Here is a 16,765-nt window from a genome sequence, read left to right on the forward strand (position 1 = left end):
ATACATACACACATACATACATACATAAATAAATAAATAAGGGCCCCAAATCGGCTCCATAAATAAATCTATGAATATTATCAGTACATAACACAATATATAACTAAGTAGAAACGTTTGAATTAATGGTGTATGGTTTTATGCAACTATACATGTTAATTTATATTATTGTTCTAAATAACTAAATAAATAAATATGGGCCCCAAATTGGCTCCATAAATAAATCAATAAATATTTTCAGTACATAACACAATATATAACTAAGCAGAAACATTTGAATTAATGGTGCACGGTTTTACGTGACTATACATATTAATTTACATTATTGTATTTTAGTGCAACTGTAGACATTAAATTTGAAACATCATGTCCTTTATAAATAGTAGTGCTCATGTGGTAAACTGACAAACAAAAAAAAAAATAGAAAAGTCATGCCACGTTGAGCGTAAATGAACCTGGAAGAGTCTCTCGAAGCAGCCCTTCTTGACGGCCTCGGACGGCAGGACGTAGGACAGCTCAGTGTTGGAGTCGGACACCAGCAGGCAGGACGCCACGAACTGACGAATAAACTGGGTGACCCGAGCCTCTGAGCAAGGCGACAGAGAGGAGGACGGGGACAGGGACGAGGGAGACTGCAGCTGACTGCCCTGGCCTGAAGGACGGAGGAAACAAACCAACAAATAAACAAACAAACAAACAAACAAACAGACACCATGATGGACAGACGGACGGACAGAGCAGAGGAGGACAGAATATTAAAGAGACAAAAACAAACGGACGACAGCAGAAAATGTGTCCAAGTAAAAGAGTGAATTATTGGATAAAAGGTTAGAGGCAAAGCATCAGGTAGAATAGAATAGAATAAAAAAGTATAGAATAGAATAGAAAAGAGAAGAATAGAACAGAAAAGAATAGAAAAGAATAAAAAAGAATAGAACATAATAGAAAAAAACAGAATGGAACAGAATAGAATAGAATAGAATAGAAAAGAACAGAGCGGAATAGAACAGGATAGAAAAGAAAAGAATAGAAAAGAACAGAATAGACTCGAAAAGAATAGAACACAATAGAATAGAAAAGAATTTCATCTAAACCTTTGATCCTTTCTACAGTCATTCTTTCCTTCATTCTACAGAAACAACAAAGGACTCACTCACTCAAAATACAAAAAAAAAAACCCAAAACAAAACATTTTACAGCTGTTGAAAATGTAAAAAAAAAAAAAAAAAAAAAAAAAAAGAAAATATTTCAAACATGAAATCATTCCTTTGTGGATAAAAATATAATAAAAATGATAATTTTTAACATGACAAAAATGACAAAAATGGAGTCAAGAATAAAAAAAAAGAACTAGAAAGAACATATTGTGACACTGATTTAAACAGGGCTCATTTTAAACTCATTTATGGAAGAGTTTAGAGTCCAGACACTGGTTCATCAGAGGGTGAACACTGACTTTCAGACACAGGCTTCATTATAATAAACTAGATTAACTGCATCTGTAGGATTTGTTTGCATTGGCTTCATTTACTTCCATCGTTGGTGAAAATCTGAGTGTTGTGTGACCTCCGTACTCAGACCGTATACACACCTCTGCCTTCGCTCTGCTTTTTGACCAGCGTCAGTTTGTATCCGTCTCCGTAGGTGCTCTTCAGGAAGAGCGGAGAGCCGCAGCATTTGAGTTTCCCGTGTGAGATGATGGCGATGCGATCTCCCAGCAGGTCGGCTTCATCCATGTGGTGGGTGGAGAGCAGAATGGTCCGACCTGGTGCAGACGGACAACACACACTTACACACATGCACAGCTGATGGTTTACGTCATATAGTGTACATTGTGATGACGATGCTCAAACGATATATTGTGCACCTCTAATATGTATGAAACATTTCTTTCCTATATTTATTTTCTAACGTAATGTGCCAAGTTAACCCATAAAGACCCAAACAACCACTGGCAACCAAAAAAATCTACCAGTATAAAATATCTAATACCTGTTGATCCACTAATCCTATCAATACATGTAAATAATTGGTGTAAAATACAGTTTGTCATCTTTTCATGGTCATCAGATATGACCCATTTGGACGTTCAGAGGCACCGTAGTTACCATGGAAACACTGTCATCTTCTACAGCATTGATTCACCAGAAAAACCCATGGAGTTGGATCAATGACAGTGGATGGAGACACTGGGTTTATATTCAGTTAATGAGAGATTTTGCTGAAGAAGTAACTTCTTTTCAGTTTTCTCTATTTTTTGATATAATAACCCTCATCTTTACTCCGAGCTTTTATGAACATCTACATGATCAGTGAATTAAATATAGGAAAATACATGATTTACACACAAAAACTCAAACTAAAGAGAATAATATTACAATAAATGGTGATAAATAACTGAAGAAATGTTAAATATCGAGGAAAAATAATTTGGGAACTGACACAAATGTCACACTGGGTCCTTATGGGTTAACAACCATTTTTACAGGCGTACACATACGGGAGTTTTTCTTTGATTATATGAAAATGTGATCCCATCAGCCTCATCATGAAGAAAAATGAACTGAGAAATGGTTTGATGTGTGCAGCGTCCTCTATTAACTCAGCAGATCCCTCCAGTAGATGCAGCTTTATTAAAGTCTCCACTAACATTTGCATATAAAAGAGAGCCTTGACCTCTTTAAAAATAGTTGTGAGGGCAGACTGCGAGGACGTCCTCTGGTACTCACCCTGTTTGTACTTGAGGATGAGGTCCCAGATGGCCCGGCGTGCGTACGGATCCACCCCCGCCGTGGGCTCGTCCAGGATGACGGCTCTGGAGCCTCCGACGAAGGCGATGGCCACCGACAGCTTCCTCTTCATCCCCCCGGACAAGGTCTGCACCAGGCTGTGGCGCTTGTTGGATAACTCCAGGTCGACGATCATCCTGGACAAACACAGAACTAAACTGGATCACCTTCGCCAAACTTTACACTCCAGGGCAGAAGGGAGATTTAATGATGCAGGAGGCAGGGGTTATGAGGAGGAGGTTAAAACTAGCAAAGACTAAAACATGCGCAGAAACATGTGAGAGCTGCAAACAGAGCAACAGACAATGCTGCACTAACTATAAATGAACAGAACTGCAGCTAAAATCAAGAATAAAATGCCTTTGCACAATATAGAACCTTCAAAATCAATGTTTCTGTGAATTACATTTAACCCATAAAGACCCAAACATCCACCGTCAACCAAAACCATCTACTGATCTGTTAATCCTATCAATACATGTAAATAATGTAAATAATAATAGTAAATAATAATCCTTCCTCATTAATGTCAGTCTTGTAGTGTCACTGGAAAGGCCTCTGCTGAATGAACTCCTCCCCCTGGTGGATTATCTGTGTATTGTATGTATTTAATTGTATACATCAGGTTTTTCAAGACAAAAAATCACACTGATCATGCAGAGGGCTTCAAAGTGCTTGTATCAAATATGATACATTTGGCGTTATAGGGTTAATCTCGACCCATGACGGAAACATGTCATTCTTCAGTTTACCACAAACATTGAAAAACATTTTTAGATATGTGGTTTTTACTATAGTAAGGGGATAGTACGAGAAATATACTGCGTTGAACATATTTTACCCGTCTTTAACAGTCTTAAATATATTTGTTTACCCTTAAAAACCCCAAAAATCCACTGGTGTCCAAAACCATCCACTGATCTAAACTGTTTAATATCTGTTGAGCCACTAATCCGATCAATACATGTAAATAATTGGCGTAAAATACAGTTATTCATCTTTTCATGGTCATCAGATATGACTCATTTGGACATTCAGAGGTTCTGTAGTTACCATGGAAACACTGTCATCTTCTACAACATTGATTCAATTAAAAAAAAAAATCCAAAATAATAAATAATGTTAAAAAAATAAGCAAAAAAATTGTCTAAAATGAAGTCAAAAAGAATAAAATGATCAATTAAATGAACAAAAATCAATAACAAATCAACAAAATAATAAGTAACACAAACAATATAAGCCACAGACTGAACAAAGTTGGAGAAAAAATAATAAATGGGAAACAAAATGAACAAAAATAAATGAACTAATAAATAAAATGAACAATCTTCTACAACATTGATTCACCAGTAAAACCCATGGAGGTGGATCAATGACAGTGGATGAAGACACTTGTTTTTATGTTCAGTTAATAATATATTTTACTAAAAAAGTCGCTTTTTCTTCAGTTTTCTCTGTTTTTGATATAATAACCCTCAACTTTAATGTGAACTTTTATGAACATCTACATGATCAATAAAGTAAATATAGGAAAACACCTGAATTTCACTGAAAACACACAAAACACAGAGAATAAAATTATAATAAATGGTGATAAATCACTTAATGAAAGTTAAATATAGAGAAAATTTAATTTGGAAACTGCCACAAAAATAGCACTGGGTCTATATGAGTTAATGTCTAGTCCTTCACTGTTTTCATTCTCTATAAACCACCTCATAATACCTGAAAAACTAACATCAAAACTACATAAAAACAAGAATAGAACAAGTCAGTTTTGCAGAATAAAAATAAATTATGCACTCGTAAAAACCACTAAGCTGTGTTCTCAGTCGACCTTCGCTGTGGCGTAAATTTCCTCCTGAATGAGTGCTGAAGGGGATGTTAAGGGGAGTTGTGTCTTGTAAAACAGGAAGGTGAAATGGGGAGTTTATTGAACCATATTATTCACAGAAACTAAATGATCTTTAACTGCAATCATGCACACAATTAGTCTGGAGCAGGAGAGGTTGCAGCAGTATTTTCCCTCTTATCTGAATTTTATTTTTAGAAATAACCTGCAGACAGAGAGAAGTACAATAAAATATTAACACACATTTATTTGCCCTAATTTGGTGTCATTTATATAGAACAAGCTGCATATGTGTAAAAATAAATGTCTGTAAAAGCAATTTAAAGAGTTTGGAATGGTTTCATTCATTATATGATACACACACACACACACATATCTATATATATAGCTATATATCTATATCTATCTATATATCAATATATCTATATATATCTATATCTATCTATCTATCTATCTATCTATCTATATATATATATATATATATATATATATATATAGATATATATATATATACATATAATTTTTTTTTTTTTTTGTATTGCTAATTTATATCCTGTTAGTTTTTATTATACGTGACTGGAGCAACGGTAACAAACTAAAATTTCCCCCGGGAGGGAGGGAGGAAGGAAGGAAGGAAGGAAGGATGGAAGGAAGGAATGAAAGAAGGAAGGAAGGAAGGATGGAAGGAAGGAAGGAAGGAAGGAAAGAAGGATGGATGGATGGATGGATGGATGGAAGGATGGATGATGATGGAAGGAAGGATGATGGATGGAAGGATGTAAGGAAGGAAGGAAGGAAGGAAGGCAGGAAGGATGGATGGATGATGGATGATGGAAGGATGGATGGATGATGGAAGGACGGTTTAATGATGGATGGAAGGAAGGATGGATGGATGGATGGAAGGATGGAAGTAAGTAAGGAAGGCAGGAAGGAAGGAAGGAAGGATGGAAGGAAGGGAAGATGGATGGACGGATGGATGGATGGATGGATGATGGAAGGAAGGATGATGGATGGAAGGAAGGATGGAAGGAAGGAAGGAAGGAAGGAAGGAAGGCAGGAAGGATGGAAGGAAGGAAAGATAGATGGACGGATGGATGTATGGATGATGGAAGGAAGGATGATGGATGGAAGGATGGATGGATGGAAGTAAGTAAGGAAGGCAGGAAGGAAGGAAGGATGGATGGATGATGGAAGGAAGGATGATGGATGGAAGGAAGGATGGATGGATGGAAGGATGGAAGTAAGTAAGGAAGGCAGGAAGGAAGGAAGGAAGGAAGGATGGAAGGAAGGAAAGATGGATGGACGGATGGATGGATGGATGGAAGGAAGGAAGGAAGGAAGGATGGATGATAGAAGGAAAGAAAGAAGGAAGGATGGATAGAAGGAAGGAAGGAAGGATGGAAGGATGGATGGATGGAAGGAGGGAAGGAAGGAAGGATGGATGATAGAAGGAAAGAAAGAAGGAAGGAAGGAAGGAAGGGTGGATAGATAGATAGATAGATAGATAGATAGATAGATAGATAGATAGATAGATAGATAGATAGATAGATAGATAGATAGATAGATAGATAGATAGATAGATAGATGTTCTTTATTCATCCCAAACATACAGATAAATAAAGTATTCTAAATGTGGAAACATGCACTGATTTTCAGACTGAATATACAGATATTTTCCAGTAAAATCCATGTTTGGTGTTATTTTAGAAGGACTACAGTAAATTTATGCGCTCTAATTATAAAATTAGACCAAAAAAATGGATGACTTAAAAAAAAAAAATCTTCTTAGCGAAGAGAAATGACCCAATACAACAACCAAGAATATTTTCTGGGATTAGAAATCGAGTAAAAATGATGCTAGAAATGTGTAAATTTGACCTGTTTGGCAGTTTTAGGTTCATATAATAACTAGATCAACGAAAATTTTGTGTTTTTTTTCTCCCGGATTTGCTTCTATTTAAAGTACTTTTTTGTAATCTAGTACTTTTCCTTCTACAGATCCACAGTAAACTTGCACTGACTTGTCCATCTCCTTGCGGATGTCTTCTTCTGCCATGCCTTTGAGTTGGGAGTAGAACCACAGATGTTCCTCCACGCTCAGTTTGTCAAACAGGACGTTGTGCTGAGGACACATGCCCAGGTTCTGTCGGATCCGCTCCATCTCCGTGCGGATGTCGTGACCATATATGGTGGCCGAGCCAGAGGTGGGCGGGAACAGACCGGTCAGGATGGACCTATCAGAGAAGAGTCACATTATTTAGATCAGGGCTGTCACTCATTTTAGTTCAGGGGCCACATTCACTTCAATATGATCTCAAGTGGGCCGGACCAGTAAAATAAGAACAGCGAAAAAAGTAAAATTACATCAGGATCATGTTTACATCCACAATGTTTCCTTAAAAATCTGAAAAACATTAACAACTTGAAATATCTTAGGAAAAACAAGGGCAGTTTTAGCAATTTTCTGCCTCATTTAATCATTTACACGTGCGTTACAACTTACATTACAATTACAAATACATAAAACATGTAGTAACAGGCAGAATATCGGTAAAATTGCATTTACTTCTCTTAAGTACGGTGGCCCAGAGGTGCAACAGCCCAAAATATTATCCACTAGCCCAAAAAAATATCCACTATAAGGAAAAAAAAGAGACCTGCTCGAAAAAATAATCCACTATGAGAAAAAAAAGAGAACAGCCCAAAAAAATTATTCACTATAAGAAAATAAAAAAAAAACAGAACAGCCCAAAAAACTATCCTCTACAAGAAAAAAAAGAGAACAGGCCAAAAAATTATCCACTATTTTTAAAATAACTGTATTTTTAGTGCACCGACCTCCACTTCTGGTGGGTTACTTCGTTAGCATTAGCCACATTAGCTGAAGGCCTTAAAAATTTTCAGCCTATGCTTTTATTTTTTGCGGTGGCCTTAATTTTAAAGCAAGAGACCTTTCAGGTAAACAGTGCCCTCCTAATTGAAAAGGTGGATGATGGGTTTTTTTTTTTCTTATAGTGGATATTTTTTTGGCTTGTTCTCTTTTTTTCTTATACTGGATAATTTTTTGGGCTGTTGTCTTTTTTTTCTTACAGTGGATAATTTTCTGGGCTGTTGCCTTTTTTCTTATAGTGGATAATTTTTGGGCTGTTCTCTTTTTTTTCTTATAGTGGATAATGTTTTTTGGGCTGTTGCACCTCTGGGCCACCGTACTTAAGACATTTCAAGTTGTTCATATTTGTTCGAGTTACTCAAATTTTTTGTTGGTTAATATAAACATTTTCACGTAATTTTACTTTTTTACACTAAAACAAAGATCAAATCTGCAGTTGTCATTATTTATAGGTTATTATAATATTTTATTGGTCTGACCCAGGTGAGATTTAATTGGTCTGTATGTGGAACCTGAATTAAAATGTTTTTTACACCACTGATTGATAATCTCTTCAGTGTAATTTTTGCATTTCACAAATTCATCCTACAGGCCAGACTGGACCTGGTTCCTCCTCCAATCACTTCTGCTGAAAGTTGCATTTTCCCGTTTTTCCGACATTTGCTAATATTCCCACAGCATGAGCACACTCACAGCACGTTGCATTCCTTGTGACTTCATATATCAGTCATAAACAATCATCAATTAAAGGGTTCCACCTGTCAATCATCACACTATACTTCTGATCAAAATTATTAAGTGTTTATATAATCAAAATAAATCGTGAATAACAATGCTTTTTTTCCATCAAGTGTATTTAATTTTTTAAAGCCTCTGGACATTGAATTTAATGCTTTTTAATGCCATTGAAGGCCTTAATTTTCACAAAATCTATTTAATGACTTCATGCTTTTTAATGACCTGCAGAAACCCTGATATATAGTAATATTATATTATTCGTAGTTATAATATGAATAATTAATAATAATAATAATTCTGTGGGGCAATGTTGGGCCATCAGTGGATGTTTGGGTCTTTATGAGTTAATTTTCTGACAGAAAAGTTGTAGAATGACATGTTTGAGTCCATGTATTGTTTGTGTTGACCCTACATCATCCAGTCTTACAACAAACGCATCACAAGCAGCATTTACAGGGTTCAAGATTAATCATCATTGATCATTTCGTTTCTATTTGTTACCCATTGTTCTACATAATCATCAGACACATTATCCTCCTCACATGGTGGTGGTCTTCCCGGCTCCGTTGTGTCCCAGGAAGGAGACCACCTGGTTCTCATGGAGGTTCAGGCTCAGTTTGTTCAGGGCCACTTTGCTGCCGGTCTTATAAACCTTGGTGAGTTTGTCGATGCAAACAACAAGTGGTAAATGACTCGGCTCCTCCTCGATGCCCCGCATCTCCTCTGGGAAGACAAAAACACAAATCATCTGTGTCAAACATTAGGAAAACATATGAATGAGCGTCTTTAATGTCACATTTCTGCACAGGTTAGTATTACAGACCCTCTGTTTGATAATGGGTTTCATGGATTTGTATGAAGCTAACGTAGCAACAAAAGCTAGAAGCGCTGACGTGATAGATATTTGTGTTTGCTTTGAGAAAGTGTTTTTCAAGATGAAGATTAATTTTTGAGACTGAGACTTTTGAGACTCTTACTCTCAGGGTCGTGGGTTCGAGCCCCACATCGGGCGCAGCAGCTGGAACAGACGATCGGAAATGGCATTAACTCCCTTCCTTCTATGCATATTCCTCCAGCCATTTCTGCGATTCCGCGTGTTTGTTTCATCCATATAATACCATATGGTTGCCTTGCCGCTGCTGCTGTCAGGTGGCTGCGCAAACCTCCGTTTCCCACAATGCACGTCGCGACAAAATTCCGAAGATGCCTGAGTGACATCCCGGGTCAGTTTGTAAACACACGGTTTGTTATGGTGGATGGCAGTCTGAAATTGTTCACCGTAATGCAAGAGATTCAGGTGAGTAATCACAGAAAGACTAACAGATTTGTGATACTGAGGATATGACTGAGGTTTTACAGATCTGATGAAAAACTGGTCACGAAAGTCTCCAGCACCTTTAAGCACTAACAGTCTGAGGACTGGAATCGGGGGGGGGGGGGGGGGGGGGGGGGTAGGACTGGATTAGCAGGGGCTTCTTCCTACTCCCTTTCAGGCACAACAGTTGTTCTGTTTTTCTATTATTTGATTTTTTATTTTTGTATTGTTTTTTTTTTTTTTTTTCCTATGTTTTGTATTATGTTTTTGTATGAAACAAACTAAACTAAACTAAACTGAGGATCAACTTGATGAAACAGACCTTGTCATTTGTACATATTTTAAAGTTGAAACACTACATACTGTGTGGTTAAGTTTGATTACGGAAAAATAAAGGCCTTTTAGGATCTAAAATTCTCAATATTGGAGCCTAAAAGTTATGAAAACCAGACGTATCTCAACAGTTTCTAATTGATTTGTGAGTTTTAGTTCAGGAAATATGTTAAATAAGAATGAAATGAAGGTAGATCGGGTGAAATTTCATTGAATTCAGTCCCATCTGAGCCACAGGTCATCCATACCAGATCTTCTCTGGTCCATGGCACAGGCCTGGTCCTCCTCCATCACGCTGAGTCTGGCTGTCCCACCTCCACACCAGGGCCAGTCCCAGGTCTCCATCCGCCCACTGCCCGACCAGTAGGACTTCTGCAGGGGGAAGTACCACGGACGAGGCAGCCCGTACATACCTGTGGAAAACACAGACCGTACACATGATCACTCTGAAACCAGGTGCAGGAAACCACCAACGGGATCATGGGAATTTAGACAATGACTGTGTTTTCATTCATATACTTTTATGCACATTTTGAGGAACTGCTTTAGAAAGGCTTGATGGACATGACAGAATTTCTTAAATTGCACAAATATGATATTACACTTGTTTGAGGTGACAGTTTCTTCCCAAGAGCTGTCACCAACACTTAACAGCAAAAAGTAATAACTCTGGTGTTTCTTCCGGTAAAATCACTTCCCTCCATGTATCCTCATGCAATCACTTCCAAAAATGTGCGATAACCCTTTATAAAATGTGAATTATGTGGAGTTTGTGCAAAGTCTGTGGTCTTGCAATAACAATGCAATACTTATTCAATATTTATCCAAACATAAATGCACTAATGTTCGTAGATATACATACTGTACATACAGTTTAATATTGTATCTATTCATATTTTATGTCTATTTTTATTTCTATTTAGCTCAATTCTTATCTTACTTTTGTAAAAGTTTATAATCTATTTTCTTATGTTATTTCTACTTTTGTCATTTTATATTCGCTCCATTCTTATTTTCTAATGTGTTGGGTTTTTTTTAATCAATATTGTTGAATTGACTGGAGTAGCACTCCTAATGACAATAATGGCTATTCTATTCTATTCTATTCTATTCTATTCTGTTCTGTTCTATTCATGCATTATATCACTGTTTTTGAATAAATTCTGACTTAAACATTTAACTACACACTATGCTGTTAAAATCAGATTTCCGTACAATGTTCTTTTTCCATCACCCAGTTTCTAGGTGTCCTCAGATTCTTTTATGTGGATCAAACTGTCCTAATGTGCAAATAAACATAATTTTATGTGGGTGGGAACAGCATAGGTCATTATAAATGTGGCCAAAGAAGTGTTTACTTTTTAGATTAATCAGTCTGTATCACATTCACTGTTGTGGCCAAAACTTTTGGCAGTGACACAAATTGATTCTTAGCACAAAAGTGATTTATTTGCCAATAAAAGTCTTTGAACCTTATAAAGTGCTTATAATTGTTTTTCAGTGCATCTCAGCAACACACAAAAAAAACAACCTTGCTACAACAAAATGTACCACTGCCAAAATCATAACCTGGATTAGAGTGAAAATGTTAATTTGCCTCCATAGTCCCTAGAATTATAACGTACAGATGCAAAAGGTCACGTCAGATGACATTAACCAGGGTTCGTACCTGGATGCACGGCCTCGATGTACCAGGTGAGGACGCCGTAGACGCCAGCGTCGATAATGAGCATCATCATGGACAGACCCAGGTTAAAGTCATCACCCTCCACCGGAGACTGGCTGATGGTCCGCCACTGGATGCCGACGCCTGCCACCTCATACAGCGCAAAGTATTTGGAGCCGAGCCCGAAGGCGGTGGTGGACATCAGGGACTGGAAGGGACACGGATCAGGACTTAGACAGCATTTCAACCCAAACCACCAACTGATCCCATAAAGATTAATAAATCAGCCCATAAAGACCCAAATATTCACCACAGACCAAAACCATCTACTGATCTGAACTGTTTAATATCCTTTGATCCATTAATCCTATCAATTCATGTAAATAATTGGTGTAAAATGCAGTTAATCACCTTTTCATGGTCATCCGATATGACCCGTTTGGACATTCACTGGACTACTGTAATGCACTCCTTACAGGTCTCCCAAAAAGCAGCACAGACAGACTTCAGCTGATTCAGAACTCTGCAGCTAGGTTATTAACCAAAACCAAGAAGAGAGAGCACATTACTCCAGTGTTGGTTTCCCTGCACTGGCTACCGGTAACCTACAGAATTGATTTTAAGATACTACTCCTCACGTATAAAGCTCTAAATGGAACCGGACCAAGTTACATTGCAAACTCACTGATCAATTATGTACAAACTAGAACACTGAGGTCATCAAACGCAGGGTTACTAGTGACTCCCAGAAATATTACAAAGAAAATGGGGGACGCAGCCTTTACTAACTATGCACCAAAGTTATGGAATACAATTCCAAAACACATTAGAGAAGCCAGTTCACTGAATATATTTAAAACCAAATTAAAAACATTTTTATTCTCATCAGCCTTTGAAAGGAGATAAAAATGGGGTCACAATTCAGGAACCAGGAATGTGCGGTTTTTATTTTTATTTTATTTTATTGTATTTCTATTTTTATTTTTTATTTTATTGTATTTCAAATTTCATCTTATTTCTTGCACTTCAAAAATTCTATGTATAATCAAATATTTTAATGTGCGCTGCTTTTATTTTTATTTTATTGTATTTCTCTCAAATTTCATCTTATTTCTTGCACTTCAAAAATTCTGTGCATAATGTGCGCTGTTTTTATATTTATTTTTATTTTATTGTATTTCTAATCAAATCTTAATGTATTTTAATATTGTATTTTTTCAATGTGAAGCACTTTGGGCTACAATTTCTGTATGAAAGGTGCTATACAAATAAAGTTTATTATTATTATTATTATTATTATTATTATTATTATTATTATTATTCAGAAGCTCTGTAGTTACCTTGGAAACACCGTCATCTTCTACAACATTGATTCACCAGTAAAACCCATGGAGTTGGATCAATGACAGTGGATGGACACAGTGGGTTTATGTTCAGTTATTGACATATTTTGCTGAAAACTTTTTCTTTAGTTTTCACTGTTCTGATATAATAACCATTGAATCTGAAGGCTTTGGGGTCCCTCTCGGCTCTATTCTGGGTCCTATTTTCTTTGTATATACAGCCCCCTGGTTCCATTTTTAGAAAGCACAACATCTAATTTCATTGTTTTGTGGATGATGTGATCATGATGCGAATCTACAGTACTTGCCCTTAAAAGTAAATAATAAAACCTCTGTGCAAGTCCTTGTGGTCTATCTGCAGGATGTTATGTGTCGTCTTCTACGACATTGATTCACTAGTAAAACTCATGTAGTTCGATAAATGTCAGTAGATGGAGATGTTTTTGTTCAGTTAATGATATGTTTGCTGAAAAAGTCTCTTTTTCTTCAGTTTTCTCTGTTTTGATATAATAACCTTTGAATTTATATTGCATTCCAGTCCACCCGTAACTCGTGCTTTTTCAACCTTTTACCAGTGAAAATGCACTGGAATGTCAGTCAAACCTGTGACTTCCCACCCGTGAACTCGTACTAGATCGATGTACTCCCAGTTCTGAGTTCTGACGTCACGTAGCAATGGCGGCCCCCATGGATGTGGTGTTTATGCAGATTTTTTATCAAAACAAGGTATTGCTCTGACATTATTTATCTGCAAATGTTCTGCATAATCAGCAGCTGCTCTAGCATTAGCTAGTTTTCAGTCCATTGAGTGCAAGAATAAATTAATACCAAATACGTATCCAAATATACAAATGACATAAACTAAAACGTATAACAGCTTCTCTTGCCTTATACGTCATTTTTCCTCCTCTATTTCCCTCAAATAAGCAAAGAGCAAACACCTTTGGTGATAGAAATGATTGTAAATGAACATAACATATGGTCAGCTATGCTGGTTTGTTTACATCTAGCTCCCACAATTCCGTGCACTCAGACAGTTTGGTGTGACTTGCCTGGAATGTTACAAAGTTGTGAGTCATGGTTTGAAGTTGTGACTTGAGGGCTCAAAAAACAGCCTGGAACGGAGCATTACTCTGAGCTTTTATGAATATATCTACATAAGCAGTGAATCTGTAATTTCTCAGTTTAGGATGAATCTATAATTTCTCTCCCTCCCTCCTTCCCTTTCTTCCTTCCATCCATCCATCTGATTTTCACTGAGGATATTATTTTAAAAATGGTGATAAATCACTTGGGAAAGGTTAAATAGACAGAAGAATTTAATTGGGGACTGCCACAAAAGTAGCACTGGGTCTTTATGGGTTAACGTGGAACACCTCAGTACTACTGGGACATGACGGGGGAGGGGCTTACAGCGATGCACTTCTCGAAGGCGGTGATCTTATCGTGGGCCACTTCCCTCCCTGATGGCCACGTACATGTAGGGAACGTAGCTCAGGAAGTAGATGATTCCTCCGCCACGCCGACGCCAGTTTGGCTTTGGAGTAGATCACGGACACCAGGAAACTGAAGACAAAACAGAACAACATGGACGCCTTCATCCTTTAACCCTTTATGGACTACATTATAATAGGCCGCCCTAGATTTGTTTATGTTTTTTTTGCAATGAAGGTGTCATAAATGTCTTTTACTCAGCTCTTCTCTCTTTTACACCTTTTTTTCTAGAAAATCTTTACTGTCAATATCTGGCCATTAATTATCATTTTTATAACTAAATGCTTAAACAATGTGTTATGGTAAAAAAATCTAAAAACAGACTTAATTTTTCTATCATACATTATAAAAAACAAATCAATTGTCTTTATTGCCATGGTTCTTGTTGTTCAACCTAAATAAATCTGAGTTAAGTTGGATTTTGTTGAATGAAGGAATGAATAATAAATACATTTCTTATAATTAATGAGCTTCCAGGAAAAAACATGCTTGAAGGAACAGCGCAAACCTCTTATAATGGGTTGTAAGTATTTAATGGATGTTGTTTTATAAATTATTAAACCAGACATAATAATAAGCACTCCATCACTATATCTACCCAGCTGTCACAAAGATCCACCCATTGCATTGCTTCGTGGATCTACATGGGTCATTGTGGTTTATGTGGTTCTACGTGGACCTGGACTCACCAGAACATGATGGTGGCCACGGCGTAGATGGTGAGGAAGAGCCAGATGATGAAGGGGTCGCTGTGGAGCAACACCCGGCCGTACTCAGGATGGCTGTGAGGGCGGTGACGGAGAGGACAGCTGCACAAAACCAGTGATGAACCAGGCACCCAGTGGACGGCGTTGTTCAGACCCATCATCTTCATCACCTGAGGAGGAGGAGGAGGATGGAGGTAACCGTCAATATACTGAATAAACAACTAAACCAAAAAAACTAAAAAAAAAAACCCAGACCATAACAGTTACAGCAGTATTTTCAACCTTTGGGTCACCTGGAAGTCAAATGGGGGGAAATTTCTAGAAATTCATAAAAATTACCACTTACTAATAAAAATTTACATTATATAGCCTAAATGTTGCCTAAAATTAACATTTGTTTGCAACATATTATAGCAAACTATTACAAGATCAAAAACAATTAATTTTATCAAATAATCCACCCATCAAATTTGAACTAAAATGCTAATCCAAGATTTTTAGTTAAATATAGACAGATTAAAAAAAAAAAGAAAGAAAGAAAAGTGGGCTAGAGAAGATAAAAACCCTTTTTCAGCATAACCTGTGTGACTTTACAGTTATTTTTTTTTTTTATTTGACATGTTGTATTAATGCACTGAACGTAAAATCGTACAAAAAACATGAAATCCAAGTAGGAGAAAGTCAGATTCTTTACTGTTTTCACACAAAAAAAGAATTTCCCATAATTCTGTTCGAATCATCGGCAAGATGGAGGTAAACACAGCAAAAAAACAGCAGCAGTGTGACGAAAGAAACAAACATTTTCTTCGTGAACAACTTTATCATTTGATCGACCATTTAATGCCGTTTTAATGCGTATAGATCGCATTTCTGTGGATAGCTACAAAAGATGACCAAAGCCCATGCAACAGAGACGGTTACAGCTGCTGACGGCATGGGGAATTCCTTCCACAAAAACAAAGTTGTCTTGTCTGTTTATAGCGTCATCGATGACTGTTGATGATATAACAGGTCTGGAAGGGTTGTTGCATTTCATAGGGGAAGATTTCAACCCCTGTCCCTTACAGCTCCATTTACAGGGGTAGTGCCAAGTGCAAGGGCCAAGGCACAGGTGTCCAACATGCGGCCCGGGGGGCCAAAACCAGCCACCAAAGGTTCCAATCTGGCCTGCGGGATGAATTGCGAAGTGCAGAAGATATCACTGGTCAACAACAAATTTATTGTTTAAGGTTTTTTGAGCTGATTTAGGATAATTTTGGTGTGCTGAATCCAAAAATCACATTAATTTTGCTCAATCAGGTCAACTTTTCTGAACTATGCTACATATTGGCTTTTTAACATTTTTGCTTACATTTATGGGCATTTTCACATCATATGATACAAAATTCTTTCATATTTCTTGCAATAAACGAGTTCTGAAGATTTTACTTTTGCCAATTTATGATACATGTTTTTTTTAATATTACACGTGAATGAAATGGCTTCGACTAGAAGATCTTGCAAAAATAAGCCTGACGTATTCTGCTACATCTGCGGTGAATACACCATTGTACCTAACAGGAATCAAGTCACAAGCTTCATAAAGTGTGCTTACCAATCTTATTTTGGCATTAATTATTATATTTTGTGAGAAGATCA

The 16,765-nt window shown here is 37.0% G+C and overlaps 1 protein-coding gene across 1 annotated transcript in view; it reads right to left on the reverse strand.

Annotated features, from left to right (window-relative positions):
• The window catches only part of LOC115425569 (ATP-binding cassette sub-family A member 2-like), a 116,739-nt gene that overhangs the window by 68,247 nt on the left and 31,727 nt on the right, over positions 1-16,765 (reverse strand). Inside the window, 14 exon segments of the mRNA XM_030143197.1 lie at positions 456-652; positions 1,592-1,765; positions 2,730-2,926; positions 6,663-6,875; positions 8,812-8,992; positions 10,166-10,330; positions 11,587-11,791; positions 14,340-14,384; positions 14,386-14,442; positions 14,444-14,492; positions 15,110-15,194; positions 15,197-15,223; positions 15,226-15,258; positions 15,261-15,297. Of these exon segments, the coding sequence (XP_029999057.1) occupies positions 456-652; positions 1,592-1,765; positions 2,730-2,926; positions 6,663-6,875; positions 8,812-8,992; positions 10,166-10,330; positions 11,587-11,791; positions 14,340-14,384; positions 14,386-14,442; positions 14,444-14,492; positions 15,110-15,194; positions 15,197-15,223; positions 15,226-15,258; positions 15,261-15,297 (1,665 nt within the window).

The sequence above is a fragment of the Sphaeramia orbicularis genome, chromosome 9 (assembly GCF_902148855.1).
Source record: "Sphaeramia orbicularis chromosome 9, fSphaOr1.1, whole genome shotgun sequence".
Taxonomy (NCBI): domain Eukaryota; kingdom Metazoa; phylum Chordata; class Actinopteri; order Kurtiformes; family Apogonidae; genus Sphaeramia; species Sphaeramia orbicularis.